The sequence below is a fragment of the Rhinolophus ferrumequinum genome, chromosome 17 (genome assembly GCF_004115265.2).
Source record: "Rhinolophus ferrumequinum isolate MPI-CBG mRhiFer1 chromosome 17, mRhiFer1_v1.p, whole genome shotgun sequence".
NCBI classification, from domain to species: Eukaryota; Metazoa; Chordata; class Mammalia; order Chiroptera; family Rhinolophidae; genus Rhinolophus; species Rhinolophus ferrumequinum.
Window position 1 is genome coordinate 66690744 of NC_046300.1, and position 13985 is coordinate 66704728.

Here is a 13985-nt window from a genome sequence, read left to right on the forward strand (position 1 = left end):
TTGATAGATCAACACAATGGAATGCTATACAGGAATAAAAAATAATAAATAACATTTTAATGTATTGATATGGAAAATCCTACATTTATTGTTTATTTGAAAAAATAAAACAAGTGGGCTGATGACATCATGTATGCTATGCTACCATTTGTAGCATAAAAGAGGGAATTGTATACACATAGCTTTTTATTCTTATATGCACAAAATATGTCTGGCACAACTCAGAGCAATTCAATAACATTAGCTTCTTCTAAGGAGGGGACCTGGTGACAGAAGGACAAGGAAGAATAACTTATCAAGAAATTTAACATATTTTTATTTTTAACCATGTAAATATTTACTGAGTTAAAAAGAAAAAGAAATGCCATATTATGTGCTTAGAAATGTCACAAAACGACACCCATTGTAGCATTGCTTATAATAGTGAAAAAGGAAAGCAATATGAATGTTACATAATAGGATATTGGTCAAATAAAATTTTACACTATTTAAGATTGTTCTGATTTTATCAATTTCTGATACAACTAGTTTGTCTTTTTCTCTGTTGATTGACGATATTACCTGTAGCTTCATGATGGAATACCTCCATCCTTCAGGGTTTTTTTTAATTAAAATAAACTTTAATGAGATAAATTTATTGGGGTGACCATGGTTAGTAAAATTACATAGGTTTCAAGTGTACACTTCTGTAATACATCATCTATATATCACATTGTGTGTTCACCACCCAGAGTCAGTTCTCCTTCCATCACCGTTTTATGCCATTTATACTCTTCTACGACCCTCCCCTTACCCTCTGGTAACCACTAAACTATTGTCTGTGTCTATGAGTTTTTGTTTCTTTATTTGTTTGTCTTGTTCCTTTGCTGCTTTCAGTTTTATATCCCACATATCAGTGAAATCCTATGGTTCTTGACTTTTTCTGTGTGACTTATTTTGCTTTTTTTGAGATTTCCTTTTTCAAGTTTTTTTTGTTTGTTTGTTTCCTTTTTTGTTTTAACGAGGGGTGATAATGCATTTATTTTATTGGAGAAAATAATGATAGCTTTAACAGTAATAATGATTTAAGACCAAGGAAATAAATTAATTCAATAACCTTGAATTTTGGGGGTAGATATCTGCATAACCCTCCGTTGATTAAAACATTAGTATTATATGCTTTTATTCAGGCCTCATTAGATAATCAACCATAAAGAGAAATTCGCACTGTTTCACATGGGTTGAAATAGTTTTCTCTTTCTTACTGATTCAGTGTTTCTAAATTAACTTTTTGTTGAAACACCATGCAGTCTCTTGTTTCCTTAAAGACTTTCTAGACAATGAATTTATTAGCCAAAATCCAGCAATCATTAGCATTATTTGACACATGAACTTGAACAGAAGACTTCTCTGTGCTTTAGTTTTCCTTCCCAGTAAAATAAGATTGGCAGGATACCAAGTCCTTGGGATGGTCTTGGACATGCAAGACATCACAACTGTATTTACATGTGACACATAATTAGAATTATAATATGCATTTACAATTTCTTTGTAGAGCGGTTGACTTTCCTCCACAGTACTCTGGAGTTGTGATTTAAAAAAAAAAGTCAGCACACTAATGCTAATCTGTGGCAAAGTTTTTATTTTTCCATGGCAAAGTAAGAGGGAAAAGTAAGGATAATATGGGGGACTTTTTTTGTTGTTTGTATATTCAATTTAAAGAATTGATCCTAATTCTGAAATTAGGATCTTCAAGATGTTATAATGGATGTCAAAAAAAATCTTTTATGAAATGGTAGACGATTATTATTTTTTTATTTTATTTTATTGGTTTGTAGAATCTCTTCCCCTAGTAGATGAGAAAGATAAATTTATATATATATAAAGTTGTGGTTGACATTCACTATTGTTCAGCTTCAGGTGTACAGTGCAGTGATCAGGCATCTACATCATCCCTGAGGTGGTCTCCCTAATGAGACAAGTGTCCATCGGATACCCTACAAAATCTTTACAACATTATTAATTACATTCCCCAAATAAGTCAAACAGAGAAAGACAAATACCATATGATCTCACATATATGTGGAATCTAAAGAAAAGAATAAATGAATGAACTAATCAGAAAGTCTCAGAGACATAGAGGAAAAACTGAGGGTTGCTAGATGGGAGGGGAGGTGGGGGGGATAAGGGGGAAGGTGAGGGGATTAGAAAGCACAGTCGGTAACCACAAGATTGTCCCGGAGATACAAATGTTTTTTTCGTTTAGTTTTTTTTTTTTTTTTTCTTGGAACAGCTAGGTCTCTGGTGTCTCTTATAAGGACACAATCCCATCAGAAGGCTCTACCTTCAAGACCTCCTCTAACCCTAATTACCTCCCAAAGACTCTATCTCCAAATACCATCACATTTGGGGTTAGGGCTTTAACATGTGAATTTTGGAAGGACACAGACATTCAGTCCGTAACAAGTATTGTTATGGTGTTAGAATGATGGTAGGCCAGGGATCCAGGAGTATTCAATTTTTTTATTGGTTAATCTTTACCTAAAATTGTGGGACAATGGCAAAATAAGGCAAATAACACTATCACTCTCTAAGGCTTTGTAATCTGACACCCCAGGGCAAAACTCTGGTAAAATAAGCAGTTACCACAAGAGAAGTTATTTACTTAAGGGGTTTGATTGAATGACCTACAACAGGTGTTGACAAGCCACAGCCCATTGAGCCAAGAATGGTTTTTACATTTCAAATGGTTAAAAATAATCAAAAGAAGAGGATTTTGTGACATCTGAAAATTATATGAAATTCAAATTTTAGTGTCCCTAAATAAAGTTGTATAGAATACAGCAAGGATCATTCATTGTCAATGGCTGCTTTCATGCTACAACAACAGAATTGAGCAGTTTTAATAAAGCCTAAATTATTTACTCTCTGGCCCTTTAGAGAAAGAGTTTGCCAGTCCCTGATCTGCAAACAAAACTGGCCAATGATTTGCCTTGCCTATTCCCAAGTCCAAATCTTAGCTCAAAATATCATTTCAAAACGATGCAGAGCCATACCCATCAGCACTAGAAAAAATGAATCTAGAGACAGAGTATTTACCCCAAAGCCTGACATGAAATTCGTTTCAAAATTGTCCACTTCAAGTTGTCTAATGCCAGACCTAGTTATTCCAAGAACACCTAAGAGGGAAAGACAGATGTCGTTTATTGGAAGATAGAAGAAGACAGTCACAGTAATTGGCTGATATTCTCATTCCTTTGAAAGTTCAACCCTTGCCAAATACAGTCCAGGGTCCTGAATTGAACCTATCTAAACTGAGATTTATCTAACTCTGAGTCTTTACCTCTTTATTGACACTTATGGAGAAGGGAGGAATGGGAGCTAAGAGTTGTTCCCTTTCTAGAATTCAACGTTAGTCTATGAAATCGGTGGCATTGTTGAAATCAGGCCACTTTCTTTGTTTCTGACTAATTTTTGTTTTGTTTTCTCACTCTTCATCCTCCCCAATAAACACATAGGTGATTTTAAAGGATGTGGACTCACTTCTCTATGTGGACACCGATGTTCTCTTTCTGAGACCTGTTGATGACATCTGGAAGCTTCTGAGGCAGTTTAATTCCACCCAGCTTGCAGCCATGGCCCCAGAACATGAAATCCCCAAGATCGGCTGGTACAGCCGCTTTGCTCAGCACCCTTTCTATGGCTCTGCAGGAGTTAATTCAAGAGTCATGCTAATGAATTTAACACGTATAAGAAGTGCCCATTTCAAGGTAAGGCAGTGTTTTATATTTCCTTGTTTAAGAATTGGTACGTTGTCTTTTCAACAGTGACATTCCCCGAGTCTCACTGTGCTGATTTTGGAAGCAGGTGACTTGTAGGTGAAGATGGGAGGAGCCAGGGAAGAGAAAAGTATCTGGAAATATATAGAATATTTGTTTGTTCAGGAAAAGCCCAGGTGATTATAGAATTTAAAGCTTCAGCTGAGTTATTATTCAGAACTATTATGTTCCATCTCTGAATTCCATAATGTTTGAACTCTATGTGTATTCAAAATTTCAAAAAACATGGAAAAGTTCTTAGAATTACCCTAGGGGTATATTTACATAAGCACACTAGATAGTTGTACAAGGCTGTTCATGGCCCCATCATTTATCCTAGCAAACAACGGAAAGAACCTAAGTAAACATCAGTAGAGAACTAGTGTAAAAAAAAATGTCTATCTATCTATCTATCTGTCTGTCTATATCTTCCTATTAAAAGTATGAGGTAAATAAGTAAGATCCCTCAGACTACTGAGTAAAAAATTTGAAATACAACAAAGCATATCATAGAGTGTGATCCCTTTTATGCTTTAGAGATGAGCGATGTCCGAGAAACTGCCTAAGAGATCATTAATTGTTAATTGTGGATACTTCTAGGGAAAGTGGGAATAGGAATTGTAGGAGGATAGAGGAAGAATATTTTTACTTTTTTATTTTAGATCTTTGTATGTTGTTTGAATATTTAGTCTGTGAATGTGTTGCTTTTATTTTTAAATTAAAGAATTATTTTAAGATAAGGAAAGGGTATTTTTCCTTAAGATGCCTTAATTCTGATATCTGTATTATGTTCCTTCACTTCAGAGGCAAGAATTAAGCATAAAAAAGAGGTTCGATTTGGGGCATGCTTTTCCTAAGTAGAAATCATAGTTCTAACTAACAGTTCCTTGTGCATCTAGTACTCATGTGTACACCTGAAGCTCCACAGTCTACAGGCCTAATTTTGCTTTGTCCTATGCCTTGAGGCCAGTAAGACCTCTCCTCTATTTGCTTTTGGGGAGGGGGAGAAGAAGGTGACCAGTCCCTCTATACGGTTTCTCAGCAAACAAGATGTATTTGCTTTGCTTCAGCTGCTCTGATGTTTTCTCTTTTCCAGAACAGCATGATTCCAACAGGCTTGGCTTGGGAGGACATGTTGTACCTTCTGTACCAGAAGTACAAGAATGCCATCACGTGGGGAGACCAAGATTTATTAAATATTATTTTTTATTTCAATCCAGGTATGTTCTCTTTCCAGAACGCCATTTGTATAGGAGTATGCCCACCTTGGTCCACAGAGCACATTCCAGCCTGGTCTGCTCTTGAGGAAGCTTGAATTGTGTCTTCATTCCCCCCTCTAATCCTAACCATTTTCCCCACCCCTGCCTTGAGTTGTGTCCTTTCATACACCCCCTGAGATCTCACAGAGATCGGTCCTTGTGCTGCTAACACAAAAGGCCAAATGTGGAAACCTCCAACACTGGACTCCATTTTTTGAGAATCTCTTTTAGGTTTTGCCAGCACCATTCTTCTAAGAAGTACAGGGAAAATTAATGGGAAGCACAGAACTAAATGAAAACGTTATAATCTAGGCAGGAGGCCCTCCACAGCCTGAATAATTGCGAGACTGAAGACTTGATTCTTGGGATCCTTAAAGTTAAGTGACTTGTTTAGAGGTAAAAGAGCCCACAATAAAGACTCAGATCCCCAAATCCCTCTTTCTTTTCATCTGAGGCAAATGAAATTCTTCTTATATTGTTAAGTCAATGAGTTGGTGGAGTTAGGGAAGGGAGGTGACAAAAATTTCTGGTCTATGATTTTATTTTTACACCTAAAGCTAACAAAATATCCTCTTATTTTCCTTTTTTCCTTGCTAAAACTTTATTTAATGTTGTTAAAATCAAAATCATGTTTTTCCTTGAGAAAGATCTTTGGGGGGAAAAAACCCTCTCACCCCAATCTTCTCAGGCCTTTCCTTTGTCTTTAAAAAATCCTGAAGTAGAGAATCCAGTTTATAAAGACTTCGGCCTGTGGTTGCATATCAACCTGAAACTCTGAAATAAAACCTAATCTCATATGTCTTTGCATCACAAAGGATCAAATCCTGGAAATGAAAAAAAGCATGTTGATACAGAGTTTCTGGGAAAGATTCCCAATATTCCTTTATCAGACAAAGGGACTATCTTAGCTATTCACTGGTGGCATATTTTAATCCTTTCCACTCTGATATTCACAGGGATTGTAAAGTGTACACCTGCTCCTTTTTCTTGTTAAGCAGATTTCATCTTGTTTCTAGGTGTAGATGTGTTGGTTAGGACTCTTGGCTGCAAGTAAAAGAGCCTTGGAGTTAGTATAAGTACAAAGGATACCTTTTTTATAAGCAAACTGCTGTTCCATAGAAACCAAGGTCAGAAAGGCCAGCAGGCTCAGCCCAGGACCTGAAGCAGGAAAAGGAAAACAATGAAGAACCCAGGTTGGACTTTCTCCTACTGAGTCTGTTTAGTCCTTCCTTTGAGGACTCTCATTCTCTCATCCTCAGACCTTAAAGCAAAGTACCAAGGTTTCAGACTCCAAGTCCAGCCCCACAGAAAGACTAACTTCATCCCAGTTCCAAAGGAAAGACTAACTTCATCCCAAGTCCAAAGTCCCAGGGGAGACACCTGATGCATCAGTGAGGCCAGGAGCATGGCGCTAAGGAACAATGGCTGACATCTATTAGTTACTAAATGCCAAGTGCTGTTCTAAACATTATCTTCATTAATCCTCACAACAGCTCTGAGTATAATCCCCATTTTATAGACAAAGCTACCAAGTGAAAGACAGTTAAATAATTTGCATAGCTGCTAATGAATGCTGGAACAGGCCACTCCAACTCTAGCTCTGTGTATTTGGGAGAGAAAAGTTTTTAAAATGGGGAATCCTAGAGAGCTGGGAAGATATCACAAAATGTATCTCTCTGCTGCATTATTTCTGTGATATAAATATTGTATTTTCCTCTCTGCTGTGTGGCTAAAACTATCTTCCATAAGCCTATCTGTCTGTATTCCCAAACTGAGGAATTCAAAAGATTCACAGAGTTGCCTCCCCAGAAATCTTCTTGTTGCAGATTATTTGAGGATGTGATAAGTAAGTAAATACTGGGGGTGCCAAAAAAATGTATACATTTTAAGAGATGTTATCTATGCTCAAGAAGTAGTTTGCCGTAATCAGAAGTGTCTGGACACTGGTGGTAACCACTTTGAGCACCTCTTGTAATTGCAGAAGTCAAACATGACTTGTATTCATCTTTTGTTATCGGTACATATTGAGTATTACAATTAATACAATTGTTTCCTTTCTTAAAATGTGTATACATTTGTGGGGACAAAGTCCCGGAGAGCAGTTTCCAGGCTCTCGGCCTCACGTGGAAAGGTGCTGGCTTGGGCCGTAGATGGCCGTCAGCTGTAGCCGGTTAGCCGATTAGCCGATTGGCCACTGACGTAACTGCCGCAGCTGCGCTGGGGAGTGGGAGTCGGTCGGTTGGCAGAAAAGCAGACAGCAGGTCCCACGATGTGTGAATCCAGCCTCCAGTGAGACTATAGTGGTGTGACTCCCTTACCTATGGCTCCGTGGGTGTTCCTTTTTGGTCTGTTGGTGTGGGGACAGAGCCCCAGAGAGCAGTTTCCAGGCTCTCGACCTCACGTGGAGGGGTGCTGGCTCGGGTAGTAGATGGCCGTTAGCTGTGGCTGCTTGGCCGTTAGCTGTAGCCATTGAGCCATTGGCCACTAATATAACTGCCGCGGCTACGTTGGGGAGTCGAGGAGAGTCGAGGGAAGTCAGAGTCGGTCGGTCGGCAGAAAAGCGGACAGCAGGTCGCACGTCGTGTGAATCCAGCCTCCAGTGAGACTATAGTAGTATGACCCCTACTATGGCTCCTTGGGTGTTCCTTTTTGGCCTCACCACATCCTGTGTTCTTGTGTGGGGAGCGGGAGCTGAGACCCCGCATGACACTCCGCGTGACACCTAGCCACATCCTGCGTTCTTATGTGAGCAGGAGCAGAGACCCCCACAGGCCACCCCGCATGACAAATGGCGCAGCGAGCAGGGTACAGTGCCGGCCAAAGCTTTCTGAAGGGCGGTGGAGCAGTTTGTATATATGAACACTCAGTCTCAGGAAGACCAAGAGGAGCAGCTGCCGGAGAGCTGGAACCCCATGGAGGGGTGGGAGGACATGGACGGCTCTTCTGCCTGAGTGGAGAGGGCCCTCCAGGCTCTGGCTGAACAGTTGTTGGAGGAGAAGACGGCTACAGTCGGTCGCGTGGGCTGGATGTTCCTCACGGCCTTGAGTCTCAACACGGAAAGCACGCTTAATGAAATGGCCCAGGTGCCCGACCAGATGTCCTGGTTGGAGGAGCTGGAAGCCCGCGACTGCGTGTTAGAAGAGGGGCCCCACAGTGGAGACTCTGAGGCAGAGGCAGAGGAAGCGAGTGGAGACGATGTAGCTCCCAACCCCCAAGCCTGGCCAATCTTGAAGCAAAGGATAAAACGTGAGCAAACTTTGGGCCCCTGAGGCGTTGCTGCAGGCAACCCAGCTGTGACTGAGTTCACAACATTTTTTGGCACCCTCTGTAGTACTCGAAGGCAGTCATAAGCAGCTTTGCAATTAGACACAAACCACTTGTCTTTAATTGGGGCTTAATGCCAGCTGAGTTCAATGATTTCTACACTCCCCATCTTAGGTCCGTTGAGTACAATAATATTATCAAATAATTATGAAGTTGTACTTATCCTTGTTCCGAGCGGTAGCAGAGTGAATAACCAAGTGTCCTGGCTTTGGTCCAGTGATTATTACGTAACTACTTGGTTGTTCTTTGTGTGACCTGCATTTCATCTTCCTATTTTATTCTTTATCCAAGTACTTTATTAAACATGACATCTTTAAACTGAAAACCAGTGATATCTGTTACATTGAAAGGCTTTTCTTTGTTTACATTGGTTGTGAGCACTTTCTATAAACAAGAACAAACTATATTTGAGAAAAAAGGTTTGTCACCTTTAGCCCTGGCAAGGAGAGAAGGAGAAAAGATTGGCCCTGATACAGGAGATCAACATGCTTATTTGTATGGCATGTTGTATGGCCTGCAAGCGGCACAGTGAGGGTTGAGAATTGTGTGGCTCCTGTTTCCTGTGTCTCCAACGCAGCCGCCAGCGAGAATATAGTGGTATGACTCCCCTACCTATGGCTCCGTGGGTGTTCCTTTGGATTGCCACGGTGACACAGTGCACACAAAACCAAAGCACATCCCTAGAATGTTGTTGTGGGGACAGAGCCCCAGAAAGCAGTTTCCAGGCTCTCGGCCTCATGTGGAAAGGTGCTGGCTCAGGTAGTAGATAGCCATCAGCTGTGGCTAGTTGGCCATCAGCTGTAACTATTGAGCCATTGGCCACTAATATAACTGCCGTGGCTAGGCTAGCAGAAAATGGGGGCTAGCAAGAAGATGGTGGCTGAGCCTGCAAGTGGCACAGTGAGGGTTGCGGATCGTGTGGCTCCTGTTTCCTGTTTCTCCAACCCAGCCGCCAGCGAGAATATAGTGGTATGACTCCCCTACCTATGGCTCCATGGGTGTTCCTTTTTGGCCTCACCATGTCCTGCGTTCTTATGTGGGGAGTGGGAGCTGAGACCCTGCAGGCCGCCCTGCATGACACTTGGTGTAGTTGGCAGGATCCCCCGCAGGCCGCCCCACATGACACATGGCGCAGCGAGCAGGATCCCCTGCACTACAGTTGTTATTATTGTTCTTAATATTATTATTGCCTCCTGCAGCCAATAATATCATTTTAAAAATGTGTTTAAAAGTCATTAGCTTAAAAAGTGTTTTAAAAACTCTTGTTATAGTTAAGTAGCACCTGCCTGTGGGTGGGTAATTGTAGTGTTAGTTAACAAGCTGACTCAAGAGGAGACAGCTGAAGCCTGTGGAGGGCATGCAGGTAGGTTAGCCTATAGGAAATTTCCTGGCAGGAGAGCCAAGGTCATTTCTTCAAGAGGTAGAAGACTGAGCTCACATTTTTACAGATGAGTTTGAGTTCAAGATCAGAGTTCTATAGAAATGATAAATTTGACAGGTGCCAAAAGAGAACTCTATGTAGAAAGATGTGCTTGGATTAATGTCCTGAGTTTGCAAGGAACAAAGCTCCACTCAGGCCAGCTAAGTAAGCGTCCAGGTACAGTCCCATGAACACATGGATCAGATCACACCAGGCCTCATGAGAATGAGTTCTGGGAAGATGCTAAGTACCAGAGCTTATTTCTTCATCCCTCCTGGTTTCTGTGATTTTTGCTTTGCTTCTCTCTGTGCCCATCTGATTCCATTTGCTCTTCTTAGACAGCATTCTTTGTTTTTTGCACATGACCTAACCCTGAGGTTCTGTTGAACAATCTTATAAGCCATACCAATGTTGATGGCTTTCTTATGTTTCCTAATTCTTATTAAGGAGAGAGAGAGAGCGAAAGAGAGAGAGAGAGAGACAGATTGACCTGACCCAATCTATGAGTTGATTCCTAGCGTAGCTTTGAATCAGTTCTCTTTGGATAGGGAGACCACTCAGTCTGGTCATCAGGGACCAGAGCGCAAGGTCATTTGACATTTTCCTCTCTCAAACATGACCATCTAGGTCTGCCCCTGCTTTGGGGTAATTTCTAGAAAAATAGGCTCCTGTCAGGGAAGGAAATGAAACCAGCCAAGTGTCACAGGCAGGCCACCCAGCCAGAGGAGAGGCAGTAGGGTCCTGCCCACAGGGAGTGAGAAGAACTGAAATGCCCATGGGATCCACATAGATTGTTCATGAGTTGACTATGATCCTAGGGAGTTAGAAGGTTTACTGGGGCCACAGGGAGCAGAACACAGTCCATGGAACATGCCTCTTCACTGGCCCCATCAAGGTCTTGTTCTCATACTGCCAGCCATCACTGGAGCTCCATACTCAAGTGTGCAGCCACACTGCATATTCACCCCACCAAAAGTACCCTGTAATGAGTGGGCAATGACGAGTGTGTTGTGAGGGTTGACAGGCCCATTTATCTAGTATTAGGACTGTTCTGGGAAACTGGTAACAAATCACGGTTTGGGGAATCTGAGAAGTTCATGAACTCTGATATAAAAATGGAAGAATGAAGATTATAGGGTCCTCATGGGAAGGGGTTTCTGTCTACTTTATGTCTTCAACAGTGCAAAGCTTAGTGACTTTCAATGGTGTTGGTCTTCAGAAGTGTTTTTTTGGTTAAAGGAATTAAGAGAATGGAGTGAAAGAGGGAAGTAGATGGAAAAGAAAGACCACAGCAAGGAAAATGTAAGGAAAGGAAAGTGGGGAGAGAGAGGACAGGGGAAAAAAAAAGAAAGGTACAGATGGTAAAGGAAAGTATAAGATTTCATTCACTCATTTATTCAAAAGATATTTTTGAGCAATGTGCCAGCCACAGGGTTAGGCACTGTGGATATTGCAGTAGACAGAATAGACCAAGTTCCCATTTTCATGAAACCTACCTTTTATTGGGAAAGGTGGACTCCCAAAAAATAATAAGTAGTCGTTCAAAATCACAAATTGTGTTAAATGCTATGAAGGAAACAAATGAGGGGTTGAGAAAGAGACTATCAAAGCTGGAGAGAGAGAAGAGCTTTAGATTTTATGATCAGGAAGGTAAATCTTCTTTGAAGAATTAATTGCCCTTTTCTGGAAAAAGGTGCATTGTAGAAGGAGGAAGAGAAGGCTGGGAAAGCTCAATTCCAGAACGATACATTAACGAAACTAAACAAACAAACAAACAAAAACTATTAATAGCGGAATCAAACAGCCTCTGTTCTGTTGATACAGTTTAGTGAGTGAGTAGCAAGACTTTTTCACTGTGAAGTTAAAATAATTAGGCATAATCTATTCCATAATCTTAGAGACCCCAAGAGTTTGAAATAATCAGAAACGTAAGAGACAATCAATTCATACAGTACTTTGCAAATAGTTGGAAGCTCTGGAAATAAATGTAGATTCCTGAAGGGATCATGAAGGCATTTCAGACCCATAGACAATCCATTAATGATGAGCTTCTTTTCTTTTCTTTTTTTTTTCAGTTATAAGAATTTCTTTATTAGTTAGTTTCAGGTGTACAAAGCAATGTACTAGTTAGACATTTAAACCCCTCATAAAGTGATAATCCACCCTCCAAACTGCTACCCCTATGACATCTTATATAGCTGTTACAATACCATTGACTATCTTCCCTATGCTGTACTCCACATCCTGTGACTATATATACCTATATATTTCGTTATTGTTGACATTCAGTATTATTCTACTTCAGCTTCATGTGTATAGCGCATTGGACAGTCTATGACGTGATCCCCCTGAGAAGTCCAGTGCTCATCTGGCACCTTACATGATCTTTACAACATTGTTGATTATATCCCACCATACTGCATTAACTATCAATTTGTATTTCTTAATACCTTACCCAGCAAAGCTATCATTTAGAAATGAAGGACAGATAAGGAGCTTCCCAGACAAAAATAAAACCACAGTATTACAAAGAATCTTAGAGGGACTTTTTTAAGATGGGAGAGGGGTTTAGGAGAGAGAAAGGGATTAAGAAATGCAAACTGGCTGTTACACAGTAGTCATGGTATAGCATGGTAGAGTATAGCATAAGGAATATAGTCAATAATATTGTAATAACTAGGTATGGTGCCAGATAGGTACTAGAAATTTTTTTTATTTTTTTAATCACAGTTGACATACAATATTATATGTTTCAGGTGTACAACATAGTGAATAGACATTTATATAACTTGCAAAGTGATCACCTCAAAAAGTCTAGTACTCACCTGACACCATACATAGTTATTACAATATTATTAACTATATTCCCTATGCTGTACTTTACTTCCCTGTGACTATTTTATAACTGCTAATTTGTACTCCTTAATCCCTTCCCCCTTTTCACCCAGACTCCCAAACCCCTCCTATCTGGCAACCATCAATTTGTCCTCTGTAATGAAGAGCTTCTTTATCTATGTAAAATGGACAGAAATAGGCCAAGACCCAGGGTAGGAAGACAGGTTGACTTGAAAAGGTAATTTTAATAAGAATTGCAGTAGTTTGAGGCTTTAGGGATTTGGAATTTTAAAACCATTCACTCAGCAGGGGAAAAATAATCTATTTCAACATGCTATCATTTTTAAACATCAGATTTTGACACCCCTGATAATCTTGCTTAAAATAGATCCATTTTGGAATAGTTACGGACCATTTGCCAAATAACCATCATTGTTCCACTCTACATGTTCATTGGCTTATCTATATAGGTTTTCCATCTTCAGCCCACCCTGTGATGCTAGTTGAGTCTCTTTTCTCCTCCTCCTTCCCCCATTAACCAAATGGAGATTTCAAAGTGTAACCCATGCAAAATTTATCTGTGAATAAAATGACACATCTGTTATTTTTAATTGCCCATTTTTGGTTTCCCTTTCTTTTAGTTACAGTGCCCCAGTTTTCCTCCAGGGAACCCTTCCTCCCCATTGCATGGAGTCTTAGAGCCCTGCCGGCCCCTGACTCCCACTATACCAGTCAGCCCATCTCCTGGGAACCTGAGTCTGGGAATCCAAGAGCAGAAAGTAGCCTAGGCTGGTTCATCCTGGCAGCAGTGCCGAAAAGCTGACGTTATTTGCCCCTTTATTCCATATCCCAGGAGTGCTCTACTTCCTGCCCCAATTCAACTTTACCTCTGATTTTATGAGCTACCCTCCTCTTTTGAAAGAAGGGTGGGGGGGAACTTTCTCTCTCTCTTTTTTTTTTTTTTTTTTTTTTTTTGCTTGTCTAGCTAGAATCAAAGTTGGTTACTTGTAATCTAATATAGATTTATATTCTTGAATATTTTAGGTCAAAACAATCTACTTATATGACAACTTTTCTACCACTTTTTTACCCCTTTGAATAGATTGCCTTTGCCCCAGCAAAATTAAATAACGGCTTATCTTTTCTAAAGCACATGATTATGATCAGGACATTTTCTCCTCCTCAAATGCTCTTCTAGGCCTCTGTACCTGACTGTCAAAATTCCATCCTTATTATAAGTCTAAGTTTAAATGAAACTTTACAGAAATGACCTTCTTTCTATGAATCCTGATAGAACATGTTCATTTTGATGGCAGTATCTACTATCTCCTCTGCAAGAGTATACCTTCT

General features: G+C 40.2%; 1 protein-coding gene across 1 annotated transcript in view; it reads left to right on the top strand.

The window, feature by feature from the left end:
• The window catches only part of GXYLT2 (glucoside xylosyltransferase 2), a 99567-nt gene that overhangs the window by 65595 nt on the left and 19987 nt on the right, over positions 1–13985 (top strand). The window contains exons 4-5 of the mRNA XM_033132850.1: positions 3498–3749; positions 4894–5017. Coding sequence (XP_032988741.1) covers positions 3498–3749; positions 4894–5017 — 376 coding nt within the window. The remainder of the gene's footprint in view (positions 1–3497; positions 3750–4893; positions 5018–13985) is intronic.